General features: G+C 40.2%; 2 protein-coding genes and 1 non-coding gene across 15 annotated transcripts in view; all 3 read left to right on the top strand.

Moving 5' to 3' along the window:
* DENND2B (DENN domain containing 2B) overlaps nucleotides 1-5,598 on the top strand; it is a 138,785-nt gene extending 133,187 nt beyond the window's left edge. For all 13 annotated transcript variants that reach the window (XM_035119635.3, XM_088667096.1, XM_088667078.1 and 10 more), the window contains 5 exons: nucleotides 576-617; nucleotides 1,128-1,239; nucleotides 3,028-3,267; nucleotides 3,699-3,785; nucleotides 4,801-5,598. In XM_035119635.3, the coding sequence (XP_034975526.3) occupies nucleotides 576-617; nucleotides 1,128-1,239; nucleotides 3,028-3,267; nucleotides 3,699-3,785; nucleotides 4,801-4,835 (516 nt within the window). In that variant the 3' untranslated portion in view covers nucleotides 4,836-5,598. The remainder of the gene's footprint in view (nucleotides 1-575; nucleotides 618-1,127; nucleotides 1,240-3,027; nucleotides 3,268-3,698; nucleotides 3,786-4,800) is intronic.
* Nucleotides 5,599-7,641: 2,043 nt separating this feature from the next.
* On the top strand, nucleotides 7,642-12,698 carry RPL27A (ribosomal protein L27a). Its single transcript, XM_035119681.3, has 5 exons — nucleotides 7,642-7,673; nucleotides 9,069-9,132; nucleotides 9,427-9,502; nucleotides 10,950-11,124; nucleotides 12,505-12,698. The coding sequence occupies exons 1-5, from the start codon at nucleotides 7,671-7,673 to the stop codon at nucleotides 12,631-12,633; spliced, it is 447 nt and encodes a 148-aa protein (XP_034975572.1). The 5' UTR covers nucleotides 7,642-7,670; the 3' UTR covers nucleotides 12,634-12,698.
* On the top strand, nucleotides 9,950-10,080 carry LOC118075681 (small nucleolar RNA SNORA3/SNORA45 family). Its single transcript, XR_004691431.1, has one exon. It is a non-coding gene; the product is annotated as a small nucleolar RNA SNORA3/SNORA45 family (small nucleolar RNA).
* Nucleotides 12,699-13,704: the final 1,006 nt, after the last annotated feature.

The following is a 13,704-nucleotide window of genomic DNA, read 5'->3' as shown; positions in this document are numbered from 1 at the left end:
CTTCTTCTTCTTCTTCTTCTTCTTCTTCTTCTTCTTCTTCTTCTCCTCCTCCTCCTCCTCCTCCTCCTCCTCCTCCTCCCCCCTCTCTAATTTCATATTTATAATTTACAAGGATAGCTTCATTCAGTATCAGACAGTCATAAGAATTGCCAAAAATGTTCCCCACTCCTGGTTTATATGAATACCTTCTCAGATACTAGTGTTCTCAGATACTAGTGGTACTATGTCTTCTTGACTAAAGGAAGGATCAAACAATCCCCATCAACCCCAGCCAGCATGCCAAATCGTTTGGGATCATGAGAGTTTTAGTCCATAGCATGTGGAGGGCACAATGCTGATGTAAGACGCTCTGCTTAATTCACATAGAAGTGGATGTTCAGTACACTGCACTAACCACAAGCTTGGGTTCCTGCTTTATACATTACTGGTGCATACCAAACACTGCGAAGCCACTGGATGGCACTAGAAGTTCAATTTGGTGGTCAAAGTTGTATTTAGATCTCCCCTTTCTTGTAAAGACAATAACATGTGTCCAGGCACCACAATAAAACTTTTCTCTGTGGATTTCCTTTTAGGCTTTGATGGTGAACCTTGGATCTGATCGTTTCATCAGACAGGTACTGTGTGTTTTTTATATGTGTGTCTTGAAATATGCAAAACAACTTCATAGGCCATTAGAAAAAGATAAATAGAGTTAACAGCCCGAGTTGTGAGGTTGTCCCATCAGTTAAGAATGAGAAAACATGGTGGGTGTGTCAACCTCACAATAAACAATAAACCTTCACCCAAAGTTCCCAGAACAGAGATATACACAATCTAAGCCAAAATGAATCAACAACATTCAAACAGCATAAAACAAAATAAAAACTTCAATTACAAATAGAACAACCACCAACAACATAACTTCATAACTTTAGATGTTCAATACACCTAATCTCTTCTCAAAAAACCTGGGCAAGGTGCTGCAACGTCACTGCCAAATCTGGCTTTGGCCTGCTTTCTCTTCTCACAGTGGAAGAGTTAATACTTTATTTATAACATGGTGTGAAATATCAGATACGTTTCTCAGTTCTAAACCCTGAAAAAGTTTGATTGGAAATAGCCTGCTCATTGTTTTCCTTCTTCAGATGGATGATGAAGACACACTTTTGCCTAGGAAATTGCAAGCAGCTCTGGAGCAGGCTCTAGAGAGGAAGAGTGATTTAATAAACCAAGATTCAGACAGCGAATCAGACGAGGGTAAGAGAGGCTGGGAACAAGTCCTGTTTACAGTCGAATCTTTGTGGGATGGGGGAATAACATGTTCTTGGAAGCTAAAGAGGGAAACAAGAATGTTGTATGTAAACTGATCAGCAAACTACAAAAAAAATATATTTTTCAACATTTAAAGTGTACTTCACAACACACCATTACATTCTCACACTGAATGTAACTGACCTGTAGAAAGGACTCTATGAATTGAAAACAGAGACGTTTTATGTACCACTGTTAACTATGAAAATCCTTCAATAAAAACGTACTTCAAAACAGTAAACCATTCAGTATTTAACGATGGCACACACTTTTTTCCACAACACTGTCACACATTGCTAACCATTTGATTGACTATAGCCAGCTATTCCGGAGAGTGACTTCCATGACTGCTTTTTCTTTTTCTTTTTTTGGTTCACTTATTGTGTTTGTAAGAATTTAATTACAAGCTTGGATGCTGTGCTATTCCCAACGGAAGCGAAACAGGAGCCACAGTTGGTTCAGAGCAGTTTGCTGTGTTGATCTGAGTCATTGTAACTTCTCTCGGAAAACAACTGATGCATCTGTCTGTATAACCTAAAGTGTTTGGTAGCCCTTAAAGAGACTTTAGAACTATTTTAATATTTCTTAGGTTCTGAATGGCTGAGTTCTACATGCTTGGCTTTGCAGAGCTCGATACTCATTTTGATTTGTTACATGAATGTCCGTGGGATTGTGCTACATGCATCCTTGCAAAAGTGTCTGTCATTTAGCCTTTTTATTTAAAGGATACAAATGGCTTTTTAAATAAATTTAATAATACTGTCTTGAACAAGCTAGTTATCCTATGACTAGGGAAAGGGAAGAAAAGGTCTCTTACTTGTTTATTTACAAATTAAAGGAAGGAATTTAAGTCAACTGAAAGTGTCCACCTTACAAGACAAGAGACATTCCACAGTCAGTTGGCTGACCTAGCCACATGAGATGGGCAGATTCTGATCTGAGCCTTGGGTGGGTGGGAATCAGTTTAGAGAAACTTGGCAGGAGCCTCTTAGTGTGCTTTGTACTTACTTGAGTCTGAGAGTGGCAACAATTCTGCCTTGGCTGCTGACTGCTCATTTCATACTAATATTTGACCATTCCTTCACAGTTTGTTTCTTAGTTAAACAAAATAGTTTCTCCATGAGATTCAAAGGCATCCTCATTCAAGGGAAATGAATCTTGCAAAGGCTGTTTGGAAACAAACATTTTGCTTGGCTCCTCGTATAATTGTGTTATACACTCTAAACCCACTGGTATTTTGATAAATGAGGGAAATGCTCAGAATATAACGTTTGAAGAGCAAAGTGAAGGTCTTCAAGAAACCTGCTCCAGAAGACCCAACCAAGGATGAGTGAAACCCATTTGTTGGTATTCGTACAGCCCTTTGGTTATGAGAATTGAGGAAACTAGCATGCTGTCTTTACATCAAATGAATTTTGAATGTATATCAAATGATTTTGGGGCCGGGAGTGATGCTTCTAGCTGCTGGACAGTCTCTTGACGATGTCCTGTTGAATACAACAGTCTTTCCCTTGCACCTGTTGGCTAATCTGTTGTACACCACTTACACATTTTAAACAATAGTTTGATAATGAACATCCTGTTCTAACATCCTAATAATGTAGAATGTTTATGTGCATTTACAGTGACAGGGAGCTGCAAGGGACACACACAATGGTTTTCAGGAGTTGTGGGAAGAGACATCCAGTTCATATGGTGTGGGTTCTACTCCATACTGTTTCCTCTTTCTTGCAGAGTGTAATACCCTGAATGGATTAGTATCAGAAGTGTTCATCCGTTTCTTTGTGGAGACGATCGGACACTATTCCCTTTTCCTCACTCAAAATGAAAAGGCCGAGCGAGTCTTCCAAAGAGAGGCTTTCCGCAAATCTGTGGCTTCAAAGAGCATCCGCCGTTTCCTAGAGGTCTTTATGGAATCTCAGATGTTTGCTGGGTTTATCCAAGATAGAGAACTCCGAAAATGCAGGGCAAAAGGTAAGACCTGTTCTCTCAACTGTGAGATGGCCTTTTCATTTATTAATGTATTGTAGTACTCATAACTCACATCTTACACGCATTTAACTTGTGTGCATTCAGTTACACACTTGGCATTTATTTTTAAAGGGAGCGGGTGTCTAGGAAAAGAGACTTTGGCAATCCCACCCACCATCTCCTAACAGGAGAAAGGCTGATGAATGCTGGGATGAATGAAGACATGGAACTTTTGAAAATAAGGCTTTTGAAATACCCTTCAGAAAACAAATGGTGTGTGTGTGTGTGTGTGTGAGAGAGAGAGAGAGAGAGAGAGAGAGAGGGGGGGGGAGAGAGAGGGGCTCTCTGGCTGCCACAAAAGTAAGAGCACTAGGTCTTGACCCTCCTTTCTCTTGGAAAAAGACCAATATTTCTCTTTCATCCATTTCCCACAGGTCTCTTTGAACAGAGGGTTGAACAGTATTTGGAAGAGCTTCCAGACACTGAACAAAGTGGAGTAAATAAGTTTCTGCGAGGCCTTGGTAAGGAACTTAAAAAAGAGGCTTTGAAATATTGAAACATGTGCATCATGTTGAAAAAATACTTAGAAAAGGCCCTGTTATAAAACACATTTTTTTTCCTGGAGGCTTCTTCGTAGTAGCATCTGGTAGATATGCAAGAGAAGGCAACATTTATTAACAAGTAATAGAAGAGCTTAGCTTCCGCAGAAAGTGCTGGTAATATACTTTGCTTCATGATGCACACAACAACTGAAAATTCTTTAGAAGGACCACAGTTGATCAAATGAAATTTTAATATATTGTATCTGATAAGCAAAACAAAATGCAATTCATAGTACTGTTTTCGTTTTAATATAGGTAGGGAAGGTGTGCTTTTTTAAAAGAAAGAAAGAATGGATTTAGCTCTTTGGCTTCTAGATTGTTGAAATGTTCGTGGGGATGATGAGAGTGGGAGTCCAATAGCATCTGTAGGATGACAGGTGCCCCATCCCTGCTTTAGACTATATGTGAGACTCTAGACTGAGGGGGGGGGGAACTATGCATGTAGATGAAAAGCAGAAAAGGGTCAAGGACCTGCCCCCCAAACACACACTTAAAATTGCACCCTCCTTTTTATTTTTGAAAAAAATGGGATTTTGTTTCATTCATTGCATCTAATGTAAAGTTCATATAATGTAAAGCTCATGTTTTTCAAAAGAATCAAGGGAGGGCAAAGATATAACAATATACTTTAACATTATGTCCTTAAATGGGATGTGGAGAGAAGACTATGGTGAGGACTTTTATTATAATGTTTGAGCATGAAAATAAATTTTAAGGCATAAAACGAGAGTGTTTCATCATTGTGTTTCATCTCATGTACATAAACTGGGATTGTGGTAGTAGTGAGTTCTGTGCTGCTTTTCAAACTAAATTTCTGAGACACCACCAACATATAGATTGCATTGTATGTTGTGACCTCTTTAACAAAAAGAAGTTGTGCTGTACATAAAATGTATATTCATAACTCTATGATCTCTCATTTGTGTTATTTCAGGAAATAAAATGAGGTTCCTTCACAAGAAGAATTAATTCATTTCTACTGAAATATGGATCCAAAGACTATTTATGATGCCGGCACAGATTACCACCTACATCTTTTTTTCCGATTCTGATGCTGGAGGGGACAAAATTAGCTGGTCACAAGTTTAAGTGACTGCAAATGATGTTTCACTGTGCACCAGCAATAATAATAATAATAATAATGTATTTGGATAGATATTTGTAAATGATGTGCTGTAAGCATCCTTAACAAACAAAAATTGTCATGAGCACGGACAACTGTGGTAATATTTGTATATTCCTGAAAATAACACGTGCTTTTTCTTTAGTGCAAACTGAGTTATGCTTGGTGCAAACTGAATAGCTAATTATGTGCAGCCGACTGTCTCAGCAGAACCACTGACTTCATCAGATATTTGTGAGAGCTACATGGTGTACTGTGGAAGCGAATGAACTCCAGTGTGGGAATTTGGGGGGTGGGGGTATATGAAAGAGGTCTGGTTTTTTATATGACAGAGTTTATATTTTTCTCTAGTTTTTCTTCTAATAAATTTTTCAAGAAAAAGAATAACAAGTTATTATGTAATAAGGTACTTGATTCACAATCACAGATTATCTGCTTTGTTTTAAATGATGGTCAGTAAATTATAATGCATTCTGCACTATGATTGCTGAACATGGACAAATAACTGGCCTTTTGACACATAGGCTGCAAATGGTGAGGTACAGTCCATCTTTTTCTAATGTATGTATGATTTCTAATAAATTGTGTAAATACTTGTGTCAAATGTCATTCATTAGAATTCTTCTGGTGTTGGCTGCTGCCTCAATACTAAATGAATAACTAAATGAATTTAATACTAAATGAATTTACTTTGAAGTTGTATAACTCATGCTGTAAATCCCTTAGAACATAGTGGGATTCCCCCCCCCCCAAGGACTAGATATTCATAGGATTGGGCTTGACAGCCCAAACAACTAAACCATTGTTTTAAATCTTGTTAGAAGCTAACTTCTGCATCTTGGCAAAATTACAGTCAAACTAATAGAATTTACTAACTGCATCCTAAAAATCCTAGGCATTCCACTTGCAGAGTGGGACTTTTCCAACTCCTGAGGGCTGAGTGATTTGTTCCTTTAAGATTATTTCTTTTAAAAAGCTAGAATTCCTGGTCACTCAGTGGAATCTACAGTATTGGCATTGCTTTTAAAGCAGACATTACCCTGTGCATTTATGGGATGTATTTAAAAAGGGTTGGGGAACCTGTGGCCCTCCAATGTTATTCAACTCCCATGAGCCCCAGCATGGCCAATGGTCAGTCCCAATAACATCTGGAGGAGCCTCAGGTTTCCTATCCTTGTATTAAAATATGTAGCAGTGACCATTAGCTTAGATGCGCCGAGAACTTCATAGATGATTGGTCAAAGTAAATGTTTGTTCATCATGTCATTTTCATTGCTCACAGTGACTTTATGCATATAAAAAAACCAGGCCAGACAAAAATAAATAAATGGACACAAACCTGACACCAGAAATGGCAATATTGAAAAGGGATTGGAGGGCATTTTAACCTTCTAGGACAGCATGCCTGACCTTAATGCACTTATAATGGACCAATGGCACTTTAAAGGGAGACTGCAACATTAAACTGATCAAGAGGGTCAATGTTACCAATGGGATTTTTTTAAAGCACACTACATGTGTTAATTGGCATACCGATGTCATGATTATCCCAGTTGGATTTGTATGTGTGAATGAAAAGGGCCACTATTAATAATGCAATTATCTCACTGTATTTTTCTGCATTTCCTTTCCTTCGAACCTTACTGTTTAAGGTTCCATTCCACCATCAGTACTAGTGGATGCTCTGCACAATGCCTGTTCCTTTAATTATGAAATATCAATGTGGTGCAGTGGTTAAATGAAGAATCATCCATTGCCCCCCCCCCCGCTATGGGCACCTCTTAAGAGACCACACCCCATAACCTTGCATGCACCCCCCACAACCATTGCCCCAATATGAAAATGTTTAAGTCAAGCGGTCACTGAATCCGCCACATCCTGCTCCACATTAAATTAAATTCCACACGACACTCAAAACCCTTCTACACGTTCTGCCTCACACAGCCCCCTACAGACCCCCCCCCCCCGATACCCCAGACCAAGCACCATACTGAAATTCTCACTGATAACACTTCCAGTATTTATTTATTTTCCACAGAAACACAGTGATGTAGGACCCACTGGGGCATGTTTGTGTGTCGGAGTAAATGGTTGTTTTCCATTTTGCCAGTTCAGATAGCAAATTCTTGGACTGTCAAGATTCCGGAACAGCGCAGCGCTTCCACATCCCTTGTTCTTATTCATCAAGAAAGCAAACTAAACCCATGCACTGCACACCAGCTTTTAACCTTTCTTTACTCTCTTTTAGCAGCCGGAATTGTGTCCCGTCCCCCTCCCTCCCCCACTTTTAAAACCCTCAAGTGTTCTCTTCCAATAACAAACGTTACTCCTACAACGAGCAACAAAACTCTTCTGTAAGACAAGAGAGCACTGTCATTTCAGAACAACGCAACGAAAGGAAGCCTCTGGCTGCAAGCCTTGGCTAAACTATTGCATCGGCCATCTCTACTTCCGCCCCTCTTGCCCCGCACATGGAGGAGCCTTACTCAGAACCGGATGTGAGGCATGGGGGCGGGGGCGGGGGCGGGGGAAAGTGCGCTTTGAGCTTCGTTTACCCATTTCCCCCCCACCCCCGCCGCGCGAGACCTAGACATCGCGAGAAGAGCGCGCTTCCCCGGTTCTTTTGTGAAAGCTCGCGAGAGAGGCCTCTCTCTCTTTCCCTTTGACTCTGGCCCAGCAAGATGGTAGGTAGCGATGCGGCGCGGTCGGCCGCGGCGGTTTTGCGGGGCTTCTCCGGCGCCTCTCTGCGCAGCGTGTGAGGAGGGAGGCCTCTGGCTTGAGGTCGGGGGCCTCCCTCCTCCTGCTTCGTCCTGCAGTCGAAGGGAGGCGGAAAAGGGGAGCCCTTCCTCCTCTGCCCAGAGCCTCGTGGAATTCCCTGGAGCGGGACGTGGCAGCCGCATCCCCAGGACTACGCCCTGTTTTTGTGTCCCCCCCCTTAATTTCTGCAAATAATTCCGAAATGGGCCACATGCATCTCTGCCCGGGGGGGGGATGTGGGAACCCTGTGTGCAAGGGACGGCTCTCGAACACCCCTTTTGGAAGAGGAAGGTTCCTCACTGTAGAGCACATGGCTTGTAGAAGCTCTTCTCCAGAGTACATAGTACTTTGGGGGGGGGGAAGCAGGGCATAATAATAATAAATAAAAATACCCCGCCCATCTGACTGGGTTTCCCCAGCCACTCTGGGCGGCCCCCAACAGAATATTAATAGTAATAAAAAAACCGATATATGCTTCCCGGCTAGAAAGACCACACAGTATTTATACACTGCACCCTTATTGAAACACCAGGGCAGTGTACAGTATATAAAATTAAAGCAGCATGGTAGTGTATTTGTTTCATTTACTCAGTCTTGTTGCGCATGCTCAGGATGGCTAAGAGTGTATTAGTGTAGGGTGGGCTGACGTCGGTGGTTGTTTTTGCTAGAGCCAGTTTATATTAAATTTGCAATGCAAGTGTGACTATTCAGGACATTTTAATTTAAAGCATAACTGGGCAGTGTTAAATCTTAAGAACGTAAGAAGTGTCTTGCTGGATCTGATGAGGATCTACCGTTCATTGAAAGAATCCCAGTAGCCAAGAGGTACCAGGTTATCTGCCAGCAACTGGTCAGAGGTCTATCTATAGAATATGATCTACCTTCTGTCCACCCCTATAAGCATAAACATGAACCATATCAATGCCACAAAATGCAACTTGCATTAAAAACCCCACATATATTTATATATTTAACGCTTCTCTTTTAAAGCCTGCTCTTCAGCCTAAAAGCCACCTATAGTGGCTTACAAAAATCAGTAATGAAACAGCCCCTGCCCTCAAGCTTACAAGTGAAAAATATGATACAAAGGATTAGCAGAGAGGTGGGAGAAAGCAAATGTGTTAGTTCTTAGTTACAGAGTTTTTATAACTAAACAGTTCATGAAAGGAGGAGCCAAAAAATTGTGTTGAAATAGTGGGGAAGGGGCTTAAATTGTTTCATCTGCAGTAGTGTGGTCTGTTAGGGGTTGATAGCCCTTTTACGTCAAGCTTTGTTGTGTATGTTTTTCTCATATATATATTACACAAGTCTAATCTTTTAAGCCTTCCAGACTGAGGAAGACCAGGAAACTGAGGGGTCATGTTAGCCATGGCCACGGCCGTATCGGTAAGTGTAGAGGATTATTTACTTTGTTGGTTTGTGCTTTCATGGTTTCAGGATATCTTCTGCTTTATTACTAGACTAAGTCATGTAGAGGATAACATTAGTAGTACTTGTAAGCTTCATTTTTAATACTTAGTTATTTTAGGTTTTGGCTATTTATTTCACAACCTTGATTGAAATAAAACCAGTTTGCAGGGGAAAATGATGATGGTTACAGTGAGGTTGGGAAAGGCATGTAAATACATGTTAATTGAAGTTGCATTCAAGGTTTTAATCTGTTCTTGATTTCTATTATAGGCAAACACAGGAAGCATCCTGGAGGCCGTGGTAATGCTGGGGGTTTGCACCACCACAGAATTAATTTTGACAAATAGTAAGCATTTTTGTACATTTTTTGTCACTTGTAAAGCATTTAATTATATAATGCAGAGAGCAAATCCAAAATAGGTACCAAAATAACCTTTACCACCCAGTAGATGTTAGTTTTGTTAAATATAGGCTGAAGTGGAATAATACCCTACTCGTGCTTAGGGCCATGATGCAGTCCATTACACTGTTTCTGGTGGTAAACAAGCGGAGGATTTCAGCTTTAATTTTGAATTTGGTATGCAAAGCTACTTAACTATACCAGTAGTGGCCTGTTTGGTGGGGTGAAGTTGCTTCACTGCTGCAGTTTACCTGGATAGGGTGACAGTGAGGTTGGGACTCTGTGGGTGTATGACCAGGAGCACCAGAATGTGTCCACAGCCCAGACTGCAACCATGCCAGTGTCGGAAGGGCAGCTCAAACCCATCACATGGGCTGCTACTGATCTACAGCAATCGAGACTAGAGTCACATCTAGATATTGTCAGTTATCATGGTGTGCTATAGTACTCGAAGAGCAATAACTGACCTTTATTCACTGACTGCCCTATTCATAGTTCAGTCAGCCACCAGGTTAGTAACAGAAAACTCTTATCCCAAACTGGGAGATGTGGGGCCACCAGGAGGATAGGTATTATCATTCTGCATGTCTTTGTAATGCTATGTCAATGCCCTGGTTTTCCAAAAGTGTTTGGTGACCTGTTGTGATTGCTGCAAGGAAACAAATAGAACTGTGTGTATTTGACTGTTTTCATATAAAAAGCAAGAGCTTGGAGGACCTCCCATTGTAGCCACAGTTAAGAAAGTTTTTATTGTTGGATCAACTACAGCTTTCCCTTTCTTTTAGAATAACATATTTTTTAAGTTGCTGTAGCCTTATCTTCTGTTATAGAATATTTGGGCATAAAAGTTACCTGTAGTGCAGAACTCCCTCCTTGCAAATTATAAATTTAGGGTGGTTTTTGTACAGCCATGTTTGTAATGTTGTGTTTTATGCTACTTTGGGCACCAGGCAGTGAAATACTGGGACAACTGTAAGGACACAGAAATAGACAGGTTTTTCCCTTCTATCTGATTAGTTTAATTTGTGCTCTAGTTGATTACCTGGAACTAAATAAGTTATTAATTTGGACAATAAATACTCCTTGCAACTCTGTATTTTATTGTTCTTCACCACTGTGGGCCACATTAACTCAGTTTGAAAGTGGCCAGGAGACAATGTCATTGAGGTGTGTGTGAGGGAAATAAGCTGGGTACTAGTAGACTAGATATACTTTGCAATGGTTTTAAGCATAAAAAACCTGTCTAGAGAAATTTAAATGAAGACAATTTCTCATTCAGAAAGCTATGAAATTAATGTTAAATGCTTTGTATGTCCTCTAGCTAGGTAATGATGCACATACATTTCAAAATGAGTTGCACAATGACTGTATTCTGCCTGTGATTTCTTGCCAGTCATCCTGGTTATTTTGGAAAAGTTGGTATGAGACATTACCACTTGAAGAAAAACCAGCACTTCTGTCCTACAGTGAATCTGGATAAACTCTGGACACTTGTTAGTGAGCAGACAAGACTCAACTATGCCAAAAATCAGGCGGGATTAGCTCCAGTTATTGACGTTGTACGCTCGGTAAGTTTATTTTGATAATGTAAAACATGTGTGAAGCTAGTTCAGTTGTGTAGTATGGTAAGTCCTAAAATAGTTTCAGATATGAAAGCTGAACTTCTAACACTCCTTACTTGAAAGTAAGCCCCATTGAATTCAGTTGGACTAACATCTGCGTAGACACGGTTAGGAGTGCAGCCTATTTATTATTTACCGCTATTCATCCAAGGATCACAGGGTAGTTTACAGTAGAAAAGCACAAAATACACAACACAATAAAATGCCGCCCCACTAGCTTAAAAGCTATAGTTTGTTTAATTAGCCAAAGAGGAATGTTTTTGCCTGGCACCTAAAGATATATAATGAAGGTGCTTGGTAAGCCTCCCTGGAAAGAGGTCTCTTAGGCTAAGATGAAACTAATCAACAAAAATGTCTCAAAACAATGTACAGTACAAGTTTACAAGTGCTAAATAAAGGTTGGGAGAATTTGACTGGTGGTAAAGCTGACCACGTCTGCATCTGGTGAGTCTAGAGTGCAGGTGTTCAAATGAGGCTTTGTTAGGTGCTATGCAGGTTTTAGGGTGCAGGAAATAGTTGCTGATTACCTCTCTCTGAAAATACAAAACCAGCTGTTCCCTAGATCTGTCTCCCATATGTAGTCATGGATGGCTTTTGCCAGTATTCCATCCTTTCGCTCCCCTTCTTTCTCTCCCTCAAACTTTGGCAGCTTCTTTACCATCAAGCCTGATGAAGAGTTGTGGAGAACTGAAAAGCTTATGTGCTATTTTGTAACATTTTCATTGGCCTAATAAAGCTATTGTCATAATTTGGATAGAATAGTTATACTGTATATTAAACACTTGATTTTGCTCTTAATATGTGTTTATATTGAGACTGCATTCCTGACATTGGCTTTGTTCCTAAGTGTGCTTTGATCCAGTGTAGAATTCTGGTGACAGGGGGAAGGAAAATGTACTAAAGGGTTCCTTAATGCTCTTAACAGAATTTTGGGGATTCACAGGGAAAACTAGTGGGAACAAACATAGGATCCAAGTACGTATACAAACCATTCATGGTATGTGCTCGGACTGAGAGGACAAAATGTGACATTTCAACATAGCATATTAGTTTTCTAACAACCCTTCTTAGAATATCAATTGTTCTGTTTGCCGAAGTATTTTTAAACCAAGAGGAGAAAGTGAGAAAATACTGAATATGCATGGTGATTTATATTTTGTAATTTGTAAATGTTTGACAAAACTCTTTCTAAAGGTCATGTTACAATGTCATTGTTACATACAGTACTTTTTATTTGTACGGAAATTGGTTCAGTTGATAGTGACTGCAAGAGCTTTGTGTACCTTATATTTGGACTTAAGAGTTTCTGCTAAATTATCTTTCCAGGGTTACTACAAAGTCCTGGGCAAGGGGAAACTACCCAAACAGCCTGTGATCGTGAAAGCAAAATTCTTCAGTAGAAAGGCAGAAGAGAAAATCAAAGAAGTTGGTGGTGCCTGTGTGTTAGTGGCATAAAGGATTTTTCTATGTATCCAGACTTCAATAAACACAATTTCAGCAGTGTATTCATAAGCTTAAAATTTGTCTCGTTGCCAATTCTAATACTCCTAACTTGATTTTGGGGGCGGGGGATGTCCACCAAGATTATTTCTCTTTCAGAAAGTTTTCTTGCAGCTATTTCAATGTACGAGCACAAAAGTGACAAGAACAAACTAGCTATATATTATCTTTAAGGAAAAACATTTCACAAATTTAGGCAGCTACAGTGGTACCTCGACTTCCGAAGTCGGCAAACTTGGAAGTATTTTTGCCGTGCGCGCGCTCTGTGCATGTGCAGAAGTGCAAAATCGTGCATGCGCAAAATGGACGCTTCGACACCCGGTTTCGACTTAAAAAGAGTGTCACGAAACGGATCGCCTTTGTGAGTCGAGGTACCACTATATTTAAATTGAAATGGTTTTTCTTCAGAATTGACTGATCCCCTATGCAGGACATAATTTATATTAAAATCCAGGAAACATACCAGGACTTTAAAAAGTAACTTACAAATTCCAGTGTACCAGAAACCAGTGGCATTACCACACCACTCAAACTTCTTTAATGGAATAGTCACCACTGGCCTTCTTCAGCAGACTACAGTACAGGATGCAGGAAATGTCCTTTTCATAGATGGGTGTATCAGGAAGGAGGGGATTTTCACTCTATAGTCTATAGTCTTAGGGGTTCTAGAGCAACTTTTCAGAAATAACTGGTGAAAAATCCTCTGCACTTTAATACTACACAGGAACTTGGGAGGACAAAGCAGAAATAACTTGTGCATGAGCCTTTAGCTTAACCAATAGTTTAGTGGCATATTAGTGGCTGTGCCACCACACTGGAAAAGCGTTCTCATGCTGCCCACAGCAGAGCATCAGTGAAGACTACTGTGGAGAAAGATGCTCATAAGGGAAAGGCATTCCCAAACATACCTGGACATTGTTAAAAGGCAGTACTTTTAAAATTACACCAACTGGTAGGAAGAATCAGCAAACCAGGATAAGCTGTCTGCGACCTGTTTTGGATCCTAGATTTTCCACCAGCTGATTT

Source organism: Zootoca vivipara, chromosome 1 (assembly GCF_965207765.1).
Source record: "Zootoca vivipara chromosome 1, rZooViv2.hap1.1, whole genome shotgun sequence".
In the NCBI taxonomy this organism is placed as follows: domain Eukaryota; kingdom Metazoa; phylum Chordata; class Lepidosauria; order Squamata; family Lacertidae; genus Zootoca; species Zootoca vivipara.
The sequence above is the reverse complement of the archived record's forward strand: the minus strand, read 5'-3'. Positions and strand labels throughout refer to the sequence as shown.

Bases quoted from the DNA above. Each gene is read 5' to 3' on its own strand.
- RPL27A (XM_035119681.3), top strand. The intron at 9,133-9,426 runs GTAAGTGTAGAG...TTTCTATTATAG, and splicing joins CCATGGCCACGGCCGTATCG to GCAAACACAGGAAGCATCCT. The intron at 9,503-10,949 runs GTAAGCATTTTT...ATTTCTTGCCAG, and splicing joins AGAATTAATTTTGACAAATA to TCATCCTGGTTATTTTGGAA.